Source organism: Nannospalax galili, unplaced genomic scaffold, assembly GCF_000622305.1.
Source record: "Nannospalax galili isolate Female #2095 unplaced genomic scaffold, S.galili_v1.0 scaffold363, whole genome shotgun sequence".
In the NCBI taxonomy this organism is placed as follows: domain Eukaryota; kingdom Metazoa; phylum Chordata; class Mammalia; order Rodentia; family Spalacidae; genus Nannospalax; species Nannospalax galili.
In genome coordinates, this window is record NW_008351176.1 from 910,916 (window position 1) to 928,076 (window position 17,161).

The 17,161-nt window shown below is 39.6% G+C and overlaps 1 protein-coding gene across 8 annotated transcripts in view; it reads right to left on the reverse strand.

Annotated features, from left to right (window-relative positions):
* Positions 1-17,161, reverse strand: part of Ap2b1 (adaptor related protein complex 2 subunit beta 1) — a 126,331-nt gene that overhangs the window by 33,897 nt on the left and 75,273 nt on the right. For 7 of the 8 annotated variants that reach the window (XM_029553583.1, XM_008848130.3, XM_008848134.3 and 4 more), the window contains exons 15-18: positions 15,126-15,167; positions 14,137-14,283; positions 11,167-11,312; positions 8,508-8,637 (exon numbers count right to left, since the gene is read on the reverse strand). In XM_029553583.1, the coding sequence (XP_029409443.1) occupies positions 8,508-8,637; positions 11,167-11,312; positions 14,137-14,283; positions 15,126-15,167 (465 nt within the window). The remainder of the gene's footprint in view (positions 1-8,507; positions 8,638-11,166; positions 11,313-14,136; positions 14,284-15,125; positions 15,168-17,161) is intronic. The other variant, XM_008848136.2, reaches the window with a different exon arrangement.

Genomic DNA, 17,161 nt, shown 5'->3' on the forward strand with positions numbered 1-17,161 from the left:
GTCTCCTATTCTCGCCACCATGCCTTCCTGGCCAGTTGCCATGTGAACTGTCACGATGTACTCTATCCCTCTAGAATTTAAGTCAAAATAAACCCCTTTCTCCAAGTTGTTTTTGTCAGGGTATTTTACCACAGAAATGAGAAAGTAACTAAGATACTCCCCAACTTACCTTTTAAGGCAGGATCTCTCACTGAACCTGGAGTTCACTGATGTAGCTAGACTGGCTTACCAGTGTCCCCCCTGGGACCCTCCTGTCTCCACTTCCCAGCACTGGGATTACAGGTGCTTGATGCCATACCCAGCTTTGTATGTGAGTGCTGGCTATGTAAACTCAGGTCCTCGTGCTTGTGTGGCCCACTTATTCAATGGCCCATTTCTCTAGTACCTATTGTGGCTTAAGATTTTGTTTTGTTTTGTTTTGAAGATATATGATGAAATATGCACAGATGAAATGATATAAATGTCTGGGGCTTGCTTCAAAATAATGGATAAGGCTGTGGAAAAGGGTATAGATTACATAAACTTTCATGGATTAAAGTACAGGATATAGGAAAGGATGAAGAATTACAGTGGCTTCAGAGTAGGTAGGAAATGATTTTTAACCTAGAATTTTATACAAAAAGTGTTAGACAAGTGTTAAAATAATAAAGGAGACAAAAATAGGTGAAATCTAAAGAAATATATTTCCCTATTCTCAGGAAGCTACTGGAAGATGTGTTTTATCAAAATGAGGGAGTAAACCAGGAAAGGGAAAATAACATAGGAGACCTAACCTAGGAGACGAGGCAAATGAATCCTCAGGGTGGTGATGCAAGGAGATCTCAGGATGGCAGCATGTTTCAAGAAAATGAGTCTCTGCTGGAGTAAGTTTAAAGACTTCAGAAGTGATTTCAGGATGGGGAAATTGACAGACTATTTTGAAGGGTATGAGCGCAATAGAATTTGAGACTGAATTGTGCTTAAGAATACAGACAAAGCCTGGCGTGGTGGCACACGCCTTTAGACCCAGCACTTGGGAGGCTGAGTTTGAGGCCACCCTGGTCTACATAGCAAGTTCTAGGCCAGCTGGGACTACAGGGACACCCTGTTCAAAGACTGAAAAAAAAATCCAAAACAAAGAAAAAACAAAACAAAACCAAAAACCAAAAAAAAAAAACAAAAACAAAAACAAAAACCCAAAACAGACTAATAAAAGTAGGCAGATATTAACTCCATTCATTTACAAAATATTTTATGAAGAAAAACACCAATTATATGGCTCAACTGTGAGGAACACATATTATTTTTAAATATATTTTATTTACTATTTGTGTCTGTGTGTATGAGTGTACCTGTATCATGTAATGCCTATGGAGGTCAGAAGAGGGCATTAGATGGTTGTTAGCTGCCATGTGCGTGCTGGGAATTGAACCCCGGTCCTCTGCAAGAGCAGCCAGTGCTACTGAGCCAATCTCTCCAGCCTAAGAATAGATGTTATAGTGAATACTGCTTTAAGTATATTCCAAGGACTACGTCAGGAAAGCGGAGATACAAGAGGTATAAGGGAGAATAGAATTCCTAAAATCCAGAAGTTCTAATAAAGCATGCTTATTTAGAGAGGCAAATACCAAAAGAACCAACTGAAAGTGGTAAAACAGTATTTTTGTGGAAGCGATCTCAGGCCATATCAGGGAGAACAGGGTGGAGATTGAGTTTTTACATGCAGAACTAGGTTTTGGTTATTTTTTCAGAGATAGGGTCTCACTCTTTAGCCCAAGCTGGTCTAAAGATTGCTATACAGCCCAGGCTGGCCTCATACTTGTTACAATCCTCTTGCCTCAGCCTGAGTGCTGAGAGTACAGGCATGAACCACTATATGCAACCATAGATGATTCTTTAAAAACTGTGCTTTTACAAATCCTAAATCCATCACTCTTGAGTCCAGCCTTGGCAGACAAAAGAAAAATGAGGAGGAACCCAATAGACGGATGCTTTTGGAAGCCCCTGTCAAGAAATTCCAATGGACTCTAATACGAACATTTGAAAATTGCCGTTCTGACTTTTTTCTAGTTCCCTGTTTAGAACTTGTAATGCTAATTACTCCTGCCTTTACTTCTCCTTCACATCTCCTATTCACCAATCAAGGACTTTCTTTCTTTTCCTCCGACAGATAAGAGTTATGCAGTTTGGGAGTCTTTTAGGTAGACCCACTGAAGGGGTACTCCAATTACCTCACCCTGCGTCCCTGTTCAGCATGGAAGAAGCCAGAGCAGTCTGTGTCTTGATTCCCTATCTGCAAGTTGGGTAACCTCCTCAGGGGATGGTGTGATAAGAATAGGATGTAGGAATTGGCTAGGCAGTTAGGGTAAAAGACCCCAAAGAAAAAGAGCCAGCTTCTTGGCTAAAACTCACAATGTCCTTGGGCCTCTTAGCAATATACTCTGTTCCAAAGGCCAAAAATGTTGAAAGTATTTGGGAGCTTTTATCTAATCCTTAAAAGATTTTAGGGTTACCTCTTCAGAGGGGGGGATGTTAGCGTAGCCAAAGCCCCATAAAAAATAATAATAATAAAAGAAGAAAAAGTGCACGAAGTTATCAGAAAAAAAGTGATGGGGAGATATGGGAGGAGCTGGAGGGGAGGGAGTGGGCACGGATTTGATCAAAACACCTTATATGCATGTATGAAATTCTCAATAAATTATTTTTTTAAAAAACTGTGCTTTAAAAAAATAAAACAAAACAAAAAACTGTGCTTTTATAAGGGTGGTAAATAGCATCCTGAACAAACAATGCTATCAATATTCTTCTAAGAGTCTACAGCACAGTGGAAAAGGAAGCCTTGCATGTGCGGGATTGCTCCAGCATCTAAGCAAAGGCCAAGAGCATTACTCTGGAGAACACATGGCATGCCATCATTCCACTCTCTCTTTGCAGATACTGATTTAAAGCAGTAGTCTCTTCTAGGTGTCAGTCTGAACTATACTGAGAAAATGTTTCTGAGCAACTAGCACATACAATGACACTGGAATCATTTAAACATATTTAGATACTTGCTAAGGTTTATTGTTTTATTTAACTAGAATTTTTTTTTAGGAATATAATTATCTGTTATAAGTAAACTCAAAAAAGCCCATAGTACTCTGTATAGTATTTATAAGTTGGATTTAAAGAGGCTGTGTGTGTGTGTGTGTGTGTGTGTGTGTGTGTGTGTGTGTGTAAAAAAAAACCCAGAGATTCATACATGGTAGACAAGTATTCCGCCACTGACCTGTATCCCCAGCCTCACAAAAGCTTTCCCAATCAACACTGGAACAGCAGAAAAAAATTATTCTAGGTTCAAATTTCCACTAGATATTTAATTCATGAGGCATAATCTATTTTCTGTTTTAAGAAGGAATGGGGAGCAAAGGAGATTGCTCAGTAAACTGCTTGCTTTGCCAGCACTGAGGACTTGAGTTTGATTGCCAGAACCCATATAAAAAAGCCAGGATGGCAGCATGTGCTTCTTTACAATTTTATTTATTATTTTTATTTTATGTGTATGCATGTATTGCCTGCATGTAGGTAAGTGCACCTGTGTCATGCAATGCCTGCAGAGGACAGAAGAGGCTGTCAGATCCCCTGGAACTGGAGTTACGGACAGTTGTTAGCTGCCATGTGGGTGCTGGGATTTGAACCTGGGTCCTCAGCAAGAACAGCCAGTGTTCTTAACTGCTAAGCCATCTCTCCAGCCCTGGCAGCTTTTAATACTAGAAATCAGGAGGCAAAGACAGGTGGTAGGGTCACTGGCCAGTCAGCCTAGTCTACTTGGCAAGCTCCAAGCCAATAAGACTCTGTCTCATAAAACAAGGTGAACAGCTCCTGAGGAAACGATTCCAGAACATGCAAACACACACACACACACACACACACACACACACACACAAATAGTGGGGACTGGAAGGACCTGCACTTGATCCTTAGCAGTCATACAAAAAAGCCAGGATGAAGGCACATGTCTGTAACTCCAAAGTTGGGGGAAGAGAGCCAGGTAGATTCCTGTAGCTCACTGGACAACCAGCCTAGCCAAATTGACAAGCTCCAGGTTCAGTGAGAGATCATGTCTTACAAAATAAGGTAGATGCTGACTAGTGGACACATGAGCACACATGCACTTACATACACATATGTACAAACACAGATGAACATATACCACCCAACGCACTCACACACAAAGGAATGGTATGTTTTTTATCCTCTACTATTTTATACTAATACTGTAATGAATATGCAGTTTAATAAGCATTTTAATGAAAAGCTTTTATAATAGTACTTTATATATTATAGTTTTGGCTATTTGGTTTAATCTTACTGGAATTCAGTTTTGATTCTTCTTGCTCACACCGACATAAGAACAGAATAGAAGCTGAAATCTATAGTACCTCACTCATTTTAAGCTAGTCATTAGTTTCAACCTGTCTGAACAGAAGGGATAAAAGCTTCTTCAAGTTTTTGTGTGTCTTCACCACTGGGAAATGCCAATAACAGAGTCATAATGAATGATACCCCAAGAGAGGGGAAGCCATGAGGAAAACTTGAAGAATCAGTAGTGGATTACAGATGAATTGGAGGGGATAAGGCATTGAACCCACAGCCTGTAAGAGATATCTAGGTAAGTGACAGCTCCAATCCCCAGATATACATTTTTTTGGTTTTGTTTTTTGAGACAGTAGCCCGGTCTGGCCTGAAACTTGCTATGTAGACCAGGCTGGCCTAGAACTCAGAGCTCCGCCTGCCTCTTTCTGGGATTAAAGGCATGTGCCACCATGCCCAGTTCTAGACATAAATTTTTTTTTTTTTTTTTTTTGGTCTTTTTGAGACAGGGTCTCCCTGTTGCCTCAGCTGTCCTGGAACTCACTATGTAAACCAGGCTGGCCTTGGACTCACAGAGATCTGCCTGCCTCTGCCTCCCAGTGCTGGGATTTAAAGGTGTGTGCCACCACGCCCGGCAAGACATAAATTTTTTAAGATTGCTTTTTATAACATGGGGTTTGTGAAAAGTAAAACTTGTTAGTCTCAATATTGTATCAATATTTTCAAGGGAGGTGTTGGATTAAGATCCAATTTCTTTTAGTGGGGTACCCATTTGGGATTTAACAAAACAGAAATGCAAATAGGAAAGTGCATTAATGTGCCTTTGTTTATTTCCTTCTTAAGAACTGAGAACCTGCCCTGGTTTCTATGACCCAAATTTCCTTTTCTACTTCTGAAGGAAAGCATTCATGCATGCATGCTAACTGTCCTCAACTATTATGCTTGGGGCTTAGTGGATCAATGGGAGGTTAGGCTTCAAGAAGAGAGAACAGATGCCTATTTGGGTTAGTTACTTGAGGACTATGAGTTGAAAAAGCCCCTTTAACACATTACTCTCATCACAGGACCAGCCAATCCCATCTGATAGTAACCCTAGTTTTTAATTCTTCCAGTTTCAGCCAAGTTACATTGTGACTCACTTGTCAACTCCCTAAAAATCCATACTCTGTGCTGAAAAAGGAAGCAATTAACTACTGTGGCAACAAGGTAGCTGGTGAATTGACAGGCAAGAATGAGTGCTGGTGTCTAAACTGCTGAAGAATGTTTAGCTTCAAGGAAATTTACTGTTGCCTCACCAACAGTACTACTATTCACACTGGTTACTTTTAGAAGATGGAGCAATGGGATCCTATCTGTCTTGACTAGAAAGTGGATGGTTAATATTTCTCCTCCATTCTATTAAATATATTTCACAGTCTCACTGAAATCAATCTATTATCTTGGGGCTAGAGAGATGGCTCAGTGGTTAAGAGCACTGGCTGGTCTTACAGAGGAACTGGGTTCGAGTCCCAGCAGCCACATGGTGGCTAAAAAACATCCATAACTCCAGTTCCAGGGGATCTGACACTCTCTTATGACCTCTGCAGGCATTCCATGACATGGTGCACTTAGATACATGCAGGAAATATACTCATATACATAAAATAAAAATTAAAAAAAAAAAAACAACCCAAACAAAAGATTATTCTATCTCAATTACTAGGTAGGAGAGAGCAATGCTCTGCTGTATCTTCTGTCTTTTCTAATATATCTTTTCTCTGTATTTATTTATCTATTTGTTTATTTACTTACTTATCTTTTTGAGACAGGATCTCCCTGTAGCCCCAGCTGTCCTGGAACTCACTATGTAGACCAGGCTAGCCTTGAACTAACAGAGATCCACCTGCCTTTGCCTTCCGAGTCCTGGAACTAAAGGCATGAGCCACCACACTTGGCTTGTATTTTAATTTTTTGATAAAAGTGTAAGCCCATTTTCAATATACTTTCTTTATGGCTGGGAGACTTAATAATCCTAAACTTTAGAGCTCCTGCTAAATAGCTGTTTTCCATGTACTTCTGCCAAGCACATTACTTTCACCAGTTCCAGATCAATTTTACCTTATTGATTTGGAAATCACTACATTTAAATTTGTACTAGTATAAATTTAGACTATGAGCGCAGGCATAGCACAGACTCAAACTCTGTTCAGAGAGAAACTTTCTTGTTATTTCCTGACAGTAGAAATATTTTTTAGTTCCTCACCTCAAGTCAGCCCAAGAATGTCTCTCTTATACATGTATGAATTAAAAACCCAAATCGCAGTTGGAGGCAATGGTATACTCCTGCCATCCCAACTACTCAGGAAGTTGACTGCAAGATCAGGGATATCCTGAGAAACACAGCAAAACCTTGTTCCAAGAGCCAAATCAGACCAAGCCAAAGGATCAGGTAGGGCAGTACATACCTGTAAGCTTAGTACGTGGGAGGTAGAGACAGAAGGATTAAGAGTTCAAGGGAAGTCTCAACTACACAGCAAATTTGAAGCCAGCCTGGGTTACTTGAGACTATTTCAAAAGCAAAAACAATATAAAACTCCCCAAACAAAGCAACCTCATAATCCTTAGTGCTTACCGCTGTGCTAATAGCCATCAGGGCCAGTACATTTTAAGAGATTACTACTTTTATCTTCATGTTGATTGAACCCCACAGGTTTATATTTTTCAAAGAGAATTCAAGATACATGAAAGTAATTTAAACCTTAAACTAGTATCTAACCATCCTAAACAATTCAACATTTCAAAATCCAAAGGCTCCGGTAATCTGATAAAACTGTTCTTAGTTCCTCTAAGACACTGCTACTTATGGGGGCATTTAAATCCAAGTAACAACCGGCCATGGTGGTGCACACCTTTGATCCCAGCAGAGATGGGTGATTCTCTGTGAGACTGAGGCCAGACTGGTCTATAGAGCAAGTTCCAGGCCAGCTGGGGTTACAGGGAGACCTTGTCTTTAAAAAAAAAAAAAAATCCACAATAATACAGCTACTATATGGTCCAGGGTTCAAAGATAGCCTCCATACACATTTCCTTGGAAATTTAGTTTTATATAAGTCACATTTAAACTTTGCTATGAAAATCTTTAGGGAAAAAAGTCTATAAATAAGAACCTTAAAAAAAAAAGTTTCTACAGAGACTCAGTTGATAAGAGCGCTTACCTAGCATGCATGAAGCCAGGTTAGATCCCCAGTACCTCATAAACCAGGCAGGCTGGAATATGCCTGCAATTTCAGCACTCAGAGAAGGTAGAGCCAAGAGAATCAGAAGTTCATGGTTATCCACAGCTAATGAAGAGCTTGATGTCAGGTTAAACCAATTTTTAAATATTTCTTGCCTCTAAAATAGCTAAGTCACTGCATGATCTTTTTTTAAATGCAAAATAAAACTCTTAACCACAAAGCTATTTCAAAGTATTTCATTACCAACTTTATCCTAAACAAAGAGGTCTTTCCTTAAAGGTTTCATGTGTTGGGAGGGCAGGTCCTTAGTGAGCTGGAGTTGAGATGAAGCAATGGGGATAGTTAAGCCACTGTGAACACTGCCTTTGGAAGACAGTAAGGACAGTCTTGTGAAATATTGTTTAGGTCTTGCAAGGGTACGTTTTTATTTTTAAAAAAATGGTCAAAACTGGTGCTGGAGTTAAGAACACCTGGGTACAATTCCCACATGGCAGCTAACAACGGATCCTGACTCCAGTTCCAGGGGTTCTGACGCCCTCTTCTGACCTCCATGGGCACTTAACAACATGGGTGCACTTACGCACATGCAGGGAAGATACTCATATACATAAAATAAAAATAGTAAGTAAAATATTTTTAAAACTCAAACTGGCCCTGCCCTCCCCTTTGGATTCCAGGTTTGCCATTGTGACCTTTCCCTGCCACACTCCATCTATGAGACGATGGATGATACGATGAAGCCAAAGTGCCCTCTCCAGAGTGAGCAAATGCTGACACTGTGCTCTTAAACCTCCAAAACTGTAAGCTAAATTAAATAAGCCTCTTTTCTTTAAGAACTCAGACTTGGGTATTTTGTTACAGCAATGGAAAATGAGCAACTACAGATGGGCCGCTTAACATAGAAGTAAAAAACTCAACAAGATATGAACAAATGTTATCCAAGTGAAGGAAAGCTCTGACCTGCAGATTATTCAGAGGTTCCATCTTCATGACTGGGCCCAAGGTATTAAGAGGCAGAGAGACATCAATACTCTGATTTGGCATCAGTGGAGTATGGATGGCCAAAGGTGTGCTTGGGATGACACCAAAGCTTGAGGAAAGGATGAAGAAAACCCAGAAATTAATCAATTTAGCACATCTTCAAGTTTCAATGGCTTTTTATTCCATTGAAAAAAAGTTTTTAAGACAAGTGGAAGAATATCAGGAAACAAATGCTCAATTCCAACCTGCTACAACATTGACGATGTCATAACTTCTAATGACTTTCCATTACACGGATTTGAGATGGGAGAAAGTACTCATTAAGGACAGAACTAATTCTATGATTCTGAAAGATTCTTCTGTTTATCATGTTTTTAAAAAGATAGGTCTGGCTGGGCATGGTGGCACACATCTTTAATCCCAGCACTTGGGAAGGCATAGCGGATCTCTGTGAGTTGAAGGTCAGCCTGTTCTACCTAGTGAGTTCCAGGCCAGCTGGGGCTATAGGGAGACTCTGTCTCAAAAACACCAAAAAAAAAAAAAAAAAAAAAAAAAAAACGGGTCTAAAGAGAATTTTTAGCATCTTTTAAAATATATTTGAGGCTGGGTGTGGTGGCGCACGCCTTTAATCCCAACACTTGGGAGGTAGAGACAGGCAGATCTTTGTGAGTTTGAGGCCAGCTTGGCCTACAAAGTGAGTTCCAGGACAGCTGGGGCTACAAGGAGACCCTGTCTCAAAAGGACTAGTATTTAGGTACCACGTAACAAAATGCTTACACATACATACATGCATACATATATATATTTATATTTGAGAGTGTTTACTCTGAGTGTGAGCATGGTGGTATACCTATAATTCCAGCATTTGGGAGGCTAATACAGGAAGATCACAAGTTTGAAGTCAGCCTGGCTTATATACACTGTCTCAAAAAAATAAAATAAAGCTGGGTGTGGTGGCACACACCCGTAGTTCCAGAACTTGGGAGGCAGAGGCAGACAGATCTTTGAGAGTTCAAGGCCAGCCTGGTCTACATAGTGAGTTCCAGGACAGCTGGGGCTACAGGGAGACTCTGCTTCAAAAAGACAAAATAAATAAATAAAAATAAAAATAAAAAGGAATATTTAGTTTGTAAAGAAAAGCATAATAAATTGGTATTATTTCACTAGCTTAATAACTTGCTTGATCAGTACAGACAACAGCCTATTCTGGTTTCTTTGCTCCAAATGGCTGAATTTCCACTCTCACCAGTAGTGAATGAGGGTCCTCTTTCCCATATCCTTGCCACTATTTGTTGTCCATGTTTTCTTGATGATAGGATAGGCATTCTGACTGGGGTGAGATGAAATCTCAAAGTAGTTTAATTTGCTTTAATTTGACCATCCCCAATGGTCAAGAATGTTAAATGGCCAGTAATAATTTTTAAATGATTATTTTTGCCACTTGTGTGTCTTTGTTTGGGAACTATGTGTTCTGCTCATTAATTCATTGCAAGGTGTTTTGTTTTTGTTTGTTATTTTTAAAATGTTTTATTATTTTTATTTTATGTGTAGGTGTGTATTACCTGCATGTAGGTAAGTGCACCCATGTCATGCAATGCCTGTGGAGGACAGAAGAGACTGTCGGATCCCCTGGAACTGGAGTTATGTACAGTTGTTAGCTGCCATGTGGGTGCTGGGATTCAAACCTAGGTCTTCTGCAAGACTAGTCAGTGTTCTTAACTGCTGCTCTATCTCTCTAGCCCCCTTGCTTCTGTTTTTAAAAAAAAAAATTATTTTGATTTCTGTGTATGTATCTGTGTCAGTGTTTATGTGCCTGTGGAGGCCAGAATAGGGAGTCTGATCCCTTGGAGCTGGAGTTACAGGTGGTTGTAAGCCATATGACATGGGTACTGGGAACTGAACTGGGGCCCTCTGGAAGAGCAGCAAGGGCTCTTAACCACTGAGTCATTTTGCCAGCCTGTTTTTGTTTTTTTGAGACAGGTCTCATGTAGCCCAGACTGGCTTCCAATTCACTGTATAGCTGAGGATGACCTTGAACTCCTGATTCTCCTGCCTCTGCCTCCTAAATGCTAGGATTACAGGAATGTGCCACCATGCCCTGCTTTGACTAGAAGTCTTATTTTCTGAAACATTTTACCTTTGTGTGTGTGTGAGAGAGACAGAGTGTGTGTGTTTGTGTGCGTGTTCCTGGGGCTCTAACATGGGGCTTTGTGTATACTAGCCAAGTGTTCTACCATTGAGCTATACCCCCATATACCCCTAGTCCATACTTCTGGTTTTCTACTCCAGAGCTGAGGTGGACAGTTGACTACATTTGCAAGAGTCAGGACTTACTCTACATTTAGTATTTGTGAACATGAGATTTTACCTTGTTGAATGGAACATTCTCTCTCTCTCTCTCTCTCTCTCTATTTTTTTGATCTTTTTGAGACAGGGTCTCCCTGTAGCCCCAGCTATCTTGGAACTCATTATGTAGACTAGGCTGGCCTTGAACTCAGAGAGATCTGCCTGCCTCTGCCTCTGCCTCCCGAGTGCTGGAATCAAAGGCCTGGGCCACCAGGTCCGACAGAACATTCTCTTATTTAAGACAAGGTACAGTATTGTTTTAACAGCAAGCTTAGGGAGTCATGTTTCTTACCTATTCTTGTTAAACTGGATAGCAAAGTCTGTCATATGTTGCAAAGCTTTATTGGTGAAGTTCATTTCCATGTAGATGTGCCCTTGGCGGTGAGTAAATGTTCCTGAAATCTCCAAGCCTTTAGCTTTTACTGCAGGCAGCCAGACCTGAAATGTAGTATAAAGCCAAGGAAAGACAGATTTAGCTTGATGCTACTTTTTTTTCAACATACAAAGCTGAAATGAACACTACTCTTCTTCAGGTATTTATGGTGATCTTTATATTATAAATTCTAAGTCAATGTGAAAGACTCTGAATAAAGTAGTATTTACTGAATTTTAAAATCATTCTCACTCATTTAAAAACCATTTTTAAAACTCTATGGGCAACTCTGGCCTTTTCTCTATCTTCTATTCAACTTGGTCATTTTATTGTTTTTAAGTCCTACTACCAAATGCATATAAAGTGAAAGAGAAATTCTGGTGAGTACGTTTTTTGTTAGGTTTGAAGAAAAAAAACACTTTAAGGGAATAAACTGAATCTACTAATGAAAATCACACATTTGCAGTCAAGGACATTTTCAACATTATCAGCATGCCCCTCAATGGCAAGGACCATGGATTATATTAAAACCACTTTTCATTTCTAATAAACAGTAAATACTCAGCTGTTACTGAAGTAATACCTTTTCTCTATGAAATGGACTACCCACCCTTAGCTCCAGAACCCATGGTATTCTTGGTTCATACTATTTAAAAAAAAATAACAACAAAACTAGGAAACAGCCTTCCTGACCTAAGACAGAATACTGAAGAGTTTATAGGGAGTAAATAATGCTTATCCACACTAAGAAAAAGGATAAACATAGGATACGTTTTTCCATTTATCAGAGGGTCAAAAATTTAAAAAGAAAACACAGTAATATCCAGCAAGAGACTATGACAGGCTAGGGTTTGATACCCTTCCATTTTGTTGGTGGTGAGCTGATACCAGGATATACACACAATAAGAATGCCCACTGCAACATTACAACAATAACAAAGAGTGGGGGAAGGACCAGGCAATAACTTCAATGCACAGCAATGGGAGAATAATAAATTATGGTTTATGGTTTATATGATGGATACAGCCATTCAAAAGAATGTGCTAATGATAAAAGAAGATGCAAAGGAGTAAATTCCACTGAGCAATTGCAAATGATATAATAAATACATAGGTATCTGCATGGTCTTTCCTTTTTGTTTTGGAAAATATACAAAGAAAGTTAACAGTGACTATATGTGGGGAAATGAGAACAGGAAAAGACTTCATTTTCTGCCTTGTATTTGTACATTACTTTAATTGGGTATTTGTAGATATAGTTTTTATGCTGATGAATACATCTGATAACTTTTTGATAAAGTCTTTTGGGGGATTATATCTAACATAGTAGACCTTACAACAAAGCTACTAAGTTGTGCAATCAGGAATGCCAGTCCTCAGAAAAGCAAGATTATACACAGCTTGGCTGGCTGGTACCTTTCCCAAGAGCTTAAATGAACGTCATTCACAGAGTTTCCCATCTTAAATTTCCATCTGAGTGACATCAAGCAAGATGAGGGTGGAAGAGTCCTAACGACACAAAGCTAAATGGGGATGCTAAGAGGTACTCTGAAGAGGTACACTAAAGCGGACAAAGTGACTATAATATACTGAGACCTTATACTGGTAAGTTCTCATATGCTGTTTGTGTTTGTTGAAACTGGACTCTGGGAGTGAGGATGCAGCCTTGTCTCAGACTCAAGCATGTTTAATTTAAGTGCCCTCCAAACCCTGTCCTGGGCCAGGCTGGCCTCCTTCCTCTGTAACAGGAAGAACAGTAAACTAAGGATATTAAAAATTGCATTCCTGAGAACAGCTAGAAGGTAAACTTTCCAGCAGAGGTTACTGTTTATCCTGTGGTATAAAAGTACCTGCAGTGGGAACGAGAAGTCAGAAACTCATTCATGCAGAGAACTCTGTTCTGCCTTGAAATCTGTCAGGAGTTCCAGCATGACTTTTTCAGCAAGACTTCCTTAGTCAGTTCTGCCTGATATTGTAAGTGCCTGAGATGATGATGCTACTTTGCTTGCTCTCTCAATTGGGCTACTCCAGTTGTCTCTGCTGGATGACGCGAGGGCCTGATTTGATGATGTTTTGCTATCTATCTGCTATTTATGTGCTCTTTGCTCTTTTACTTTTGCTTGCTACATAAAACTCAATCATTTGAAGTCACAAGTATGGCTATTACATATCATTCTCTGTATAGAACAGTGGCATACACTTATAATTCCAGCACCTGGGAGGCCTGATGAAGATCACGAGTTTCCCGCCTGCCTGGGCTATAAAGATGCTTTCTCAAAAAATGAAAAGAGGTATACTAAAACCTATGAAAACCAAATTTGAGGAACTGCACTCTAGAATCCATGTGTAGTACAAACAAGAAAAGGTAATGAAAGGAAGGAGAGGTGAAAATGCTACTTTTCCCTAATGTATCTGTCTTTTTGATGTACTATATACCAGATTTTTACTACATGTACTATAATGCTGACAAACCAGACAATATTTCTAAACATGGGGCCAATAATTAAATATTAAATATTTCCAATTTTAAGTCTAACTATAAAAATATCTACTGAGTGCCGGGTATGGTGGTACACCCCTTTAATCCCAGCACTTGGGAGGCAGAGGCAGGCAGATCTTTGTGAGTTCGAGGACAGCCTGGTCTACACAGTGAGTTTCAGGACAGCTGGGGCTACAAGGAGACCCTGCCTCAAAAAGACAAAAAAAAAAAAAGGTCTACTGAGGATGTGGTGTTTCCTATTTAAGTTTGAAGCTACCTTTAACTTTCCTTATAAATCCTCTTTAACTTTCCTCATAAATCTTCTAGAACAAGAGCAAAATTCCTGTTAGTGGAAATAACACAAAAGTTAAAAGTAATCTGTGGAAAGCATTGCAATCCTAACTACTTACCGCCTTAGGTGCCACATATCCACCAGGTGCCATGCCTATTCCTGTAGAAAGTTCAAATAGGTCATTCAAACCACTACTGACCACAGCAGGAGTAGGTGAGGGAGCGAAGGTTGCAGGCACTGATGACGGGATGAAGGACTGTCCTACCTTCAGGGGAAAAAGGGAAAGAAATTAGAAAGCACAAATTAATAGCCCTTAAAATGTTACTTTAACAGTGTTGATAAATCTAGAAAACACCACAGTTAAAATAGTCTTAAGAATCAAATTAGTATATTCTTTGCTTTTTAAAAAAATAATCACAATTACTTTTTTCATCACTGATAAAACAGGCACACTCTTCAGAAGCTTTGACAAGGCACAGTATTCAGCAGGACACAGGAACACAGTGATCTAAGGTTTTGTCTGTTTGTTTCCAACCTTAGCTTCCATGGTTCTGTGCACAAGTCCTACAAGTACCCTATTAGAGAGGAATTTGTTTGTATAGAAAGAGGGAGAAGCATCCAACTTAAACAGCAGTTCCATTTCCACTTGGGTTTGGCCAGTGTTACTTCCCATTTAAGCATAAATATGTAGTAGGACGCTCTCTTGAGGGAGATGATAGTCACATCCCTAAATGACCTCATCTACGAGGAGAGAATCTCTGTGAATCCAGCCGACTCTCTCAAGTTCTTTCTAAATGACACCAGGGAATAAAAGCATTCTGCAATCAAGATGGGAAGTTCCACTTCCTTCAGCTCTTTAACATCAGAAACACAAAGATCTCTACAGGCACCACAGCATCAATCCCTAAAGATGTCCCTAGAAAACATGTGGCATGTGACCTCAAAGATTCCAAGTAGTCCTATACTACTTTCTACATCTCATTACTGCTCTAGAGATTTTGATGTGTAGTCCTAGACAGCATCAGTGGCTGGTCTGATAATGTGTGCAAAGGAAAGGCATCAAACGGGGCAGCGCTTCTCATGGTGAAAAAAATGGATGGCACTTACTGCCGGACTTCCTCCAATGCCCCCGCCAAGGTCACTGCCAAGCTGAAAGAGAGAAAGGAGAGAGAGGAGAGAGAGGTAGAGTTCATTTAGCTAAGTACTAGATGCCCATATAGACTCTGTAAATTGCTCTACCAACTTGTTGGAAATACATGTCATTTGGCTTGTCTCCCAAAGTGTAAGGAACTAGACTGCCAAGAACCAGGTCCTAGGGGAGCCAAGTGGTGCAGTGATAGGGTGAGAGGTTTACAAAAACTTGGAAAATGGAGCTGGGACATCTCAGTGATGTTTCAGGTCCAATTTTTCCACTCTGATACATTGGTACAAATCCAAACAAGATTTAGAGTTTGCATATTCTAAGAAGCTTTATTTCTAAGCAGTATTGTATTAGATATATTGAATATTTTTCTTTTAAAAATAAATTTGAGGAGGGAGAAAAGCAAAGAAAGATTAAAATATGCCTTAACCCACAAAACCTGCTGCCTTACTGAGATGGTGGGAACCAAACCAGTATTGAGTTGCAATTTCAAACTTTAAAAATTACAGGGGGAGCATAATGGTTTTTAGCTTAGAATGTTCCTTAGGAAAAAAATAGCTGGCTTAGAAAGACAGGCATGGGATGCTTCAAATGTCTCACAATAAATAACTCTATGGAGAAATACTGTGATTTATTTGGAGTTGATTATTTAAAAGGAGGCAAAGCATTAGAAAATTAGACTAATTTAGTTGGTTAGCTGACAGGAAAATCATTCCACATGTTCTTAGTCTTGCTCTCCCCAACCCCAGGGCATATACAGTTCACCCTAAAGTCAGTCTTTCAAGACAAAAATATTAAAGAAGAACTGGAAGGGGCTGGAGAGATGGTTCAGTGATTATGAATGGCTTTTGCTCCCCTAGAGGACCCAAGTTTACTTCCTAGCACCTACATGGTGACACACAACTGCCTATAACTCCAGCTCCTGAGGAATTGGACACTGTCTTCTGGCCTCAGAGGACACAGATACTTGTATACATGGCATACACACACACACAAAGTAAAAATAAATTAAAAAAAAAAGAACTGGAGCAGAAAATAGCTGGCACACAAATGTAGAAGACACATACACAACTCATAGTACTATCTGAAGAGCAAAATCTAGATTTGCTCTTTGTTTGTGGTGTTTATGGCTCCATACTTGCTTCCTCCCTAGTTATCATGTATCTACAATACCTCTCTGAGTCATCAAATGCCTGCATGACCTAAAAACAGACCAATAGTCTAAATGTTCTACAATATCTCATTTAGTGGTAATAATTTGGAAGTCACTGTGCTGAGGCTGTAATAAAAAATAAAATTATATTGCATCTTTAGTATTTGGGAATATGATTCATGAATTGCAGTAGTATATAAAGTGATGTTGTCAAAACCTAGAACTTAATCTATATTCAGAAACAGCAAAGCCTATGACAAAATTCTGTTTTGTCCAAGATAGAAAATGACCCTAGCAGGTACTTAATAACCAAGCCAACATTATTAGAAGCTGGTTCTTGAAGATTAACTACTTTATGTTGTCCTTGGATGAAGCCAGACACTCAGCAAATAAATAGGTCATCCCAAGCATGAATTTGAATAACTGAAAAATTGTGAACGCAAACAGAGTAACATACACTTGCAGCATAACAGCTGAAAAGCATAAAGTACGTTCTTTTTATTCAGACAAACATTCATACAACATTTACTGCATGTAAGGCATGCAAAGAGGGGACTGCACAAGCAGTTACGAGGCTGGCTTTACAAACTGGCAGGGTATACAGAAATGAATGCATGCCCACATAGACCACTAAAGCTAAAAGGGGAAATCCTGAGCAAGAACCTCCTCTGCCTGAAGAACTAAGTTTCAAAGACATGGTAAAATGGGCCTAAGAGCACAAAAAATGGAGGTGGGTCATTTCTCCTGTAGCATGAACAAAGGCTGAAATGCAGGGTTAAAAGCATGATCAGGAAGGAGGAAAAGAACAAATGGGCCAAGCTCAGGGCAGATAAGGATATGTTTTGCTTT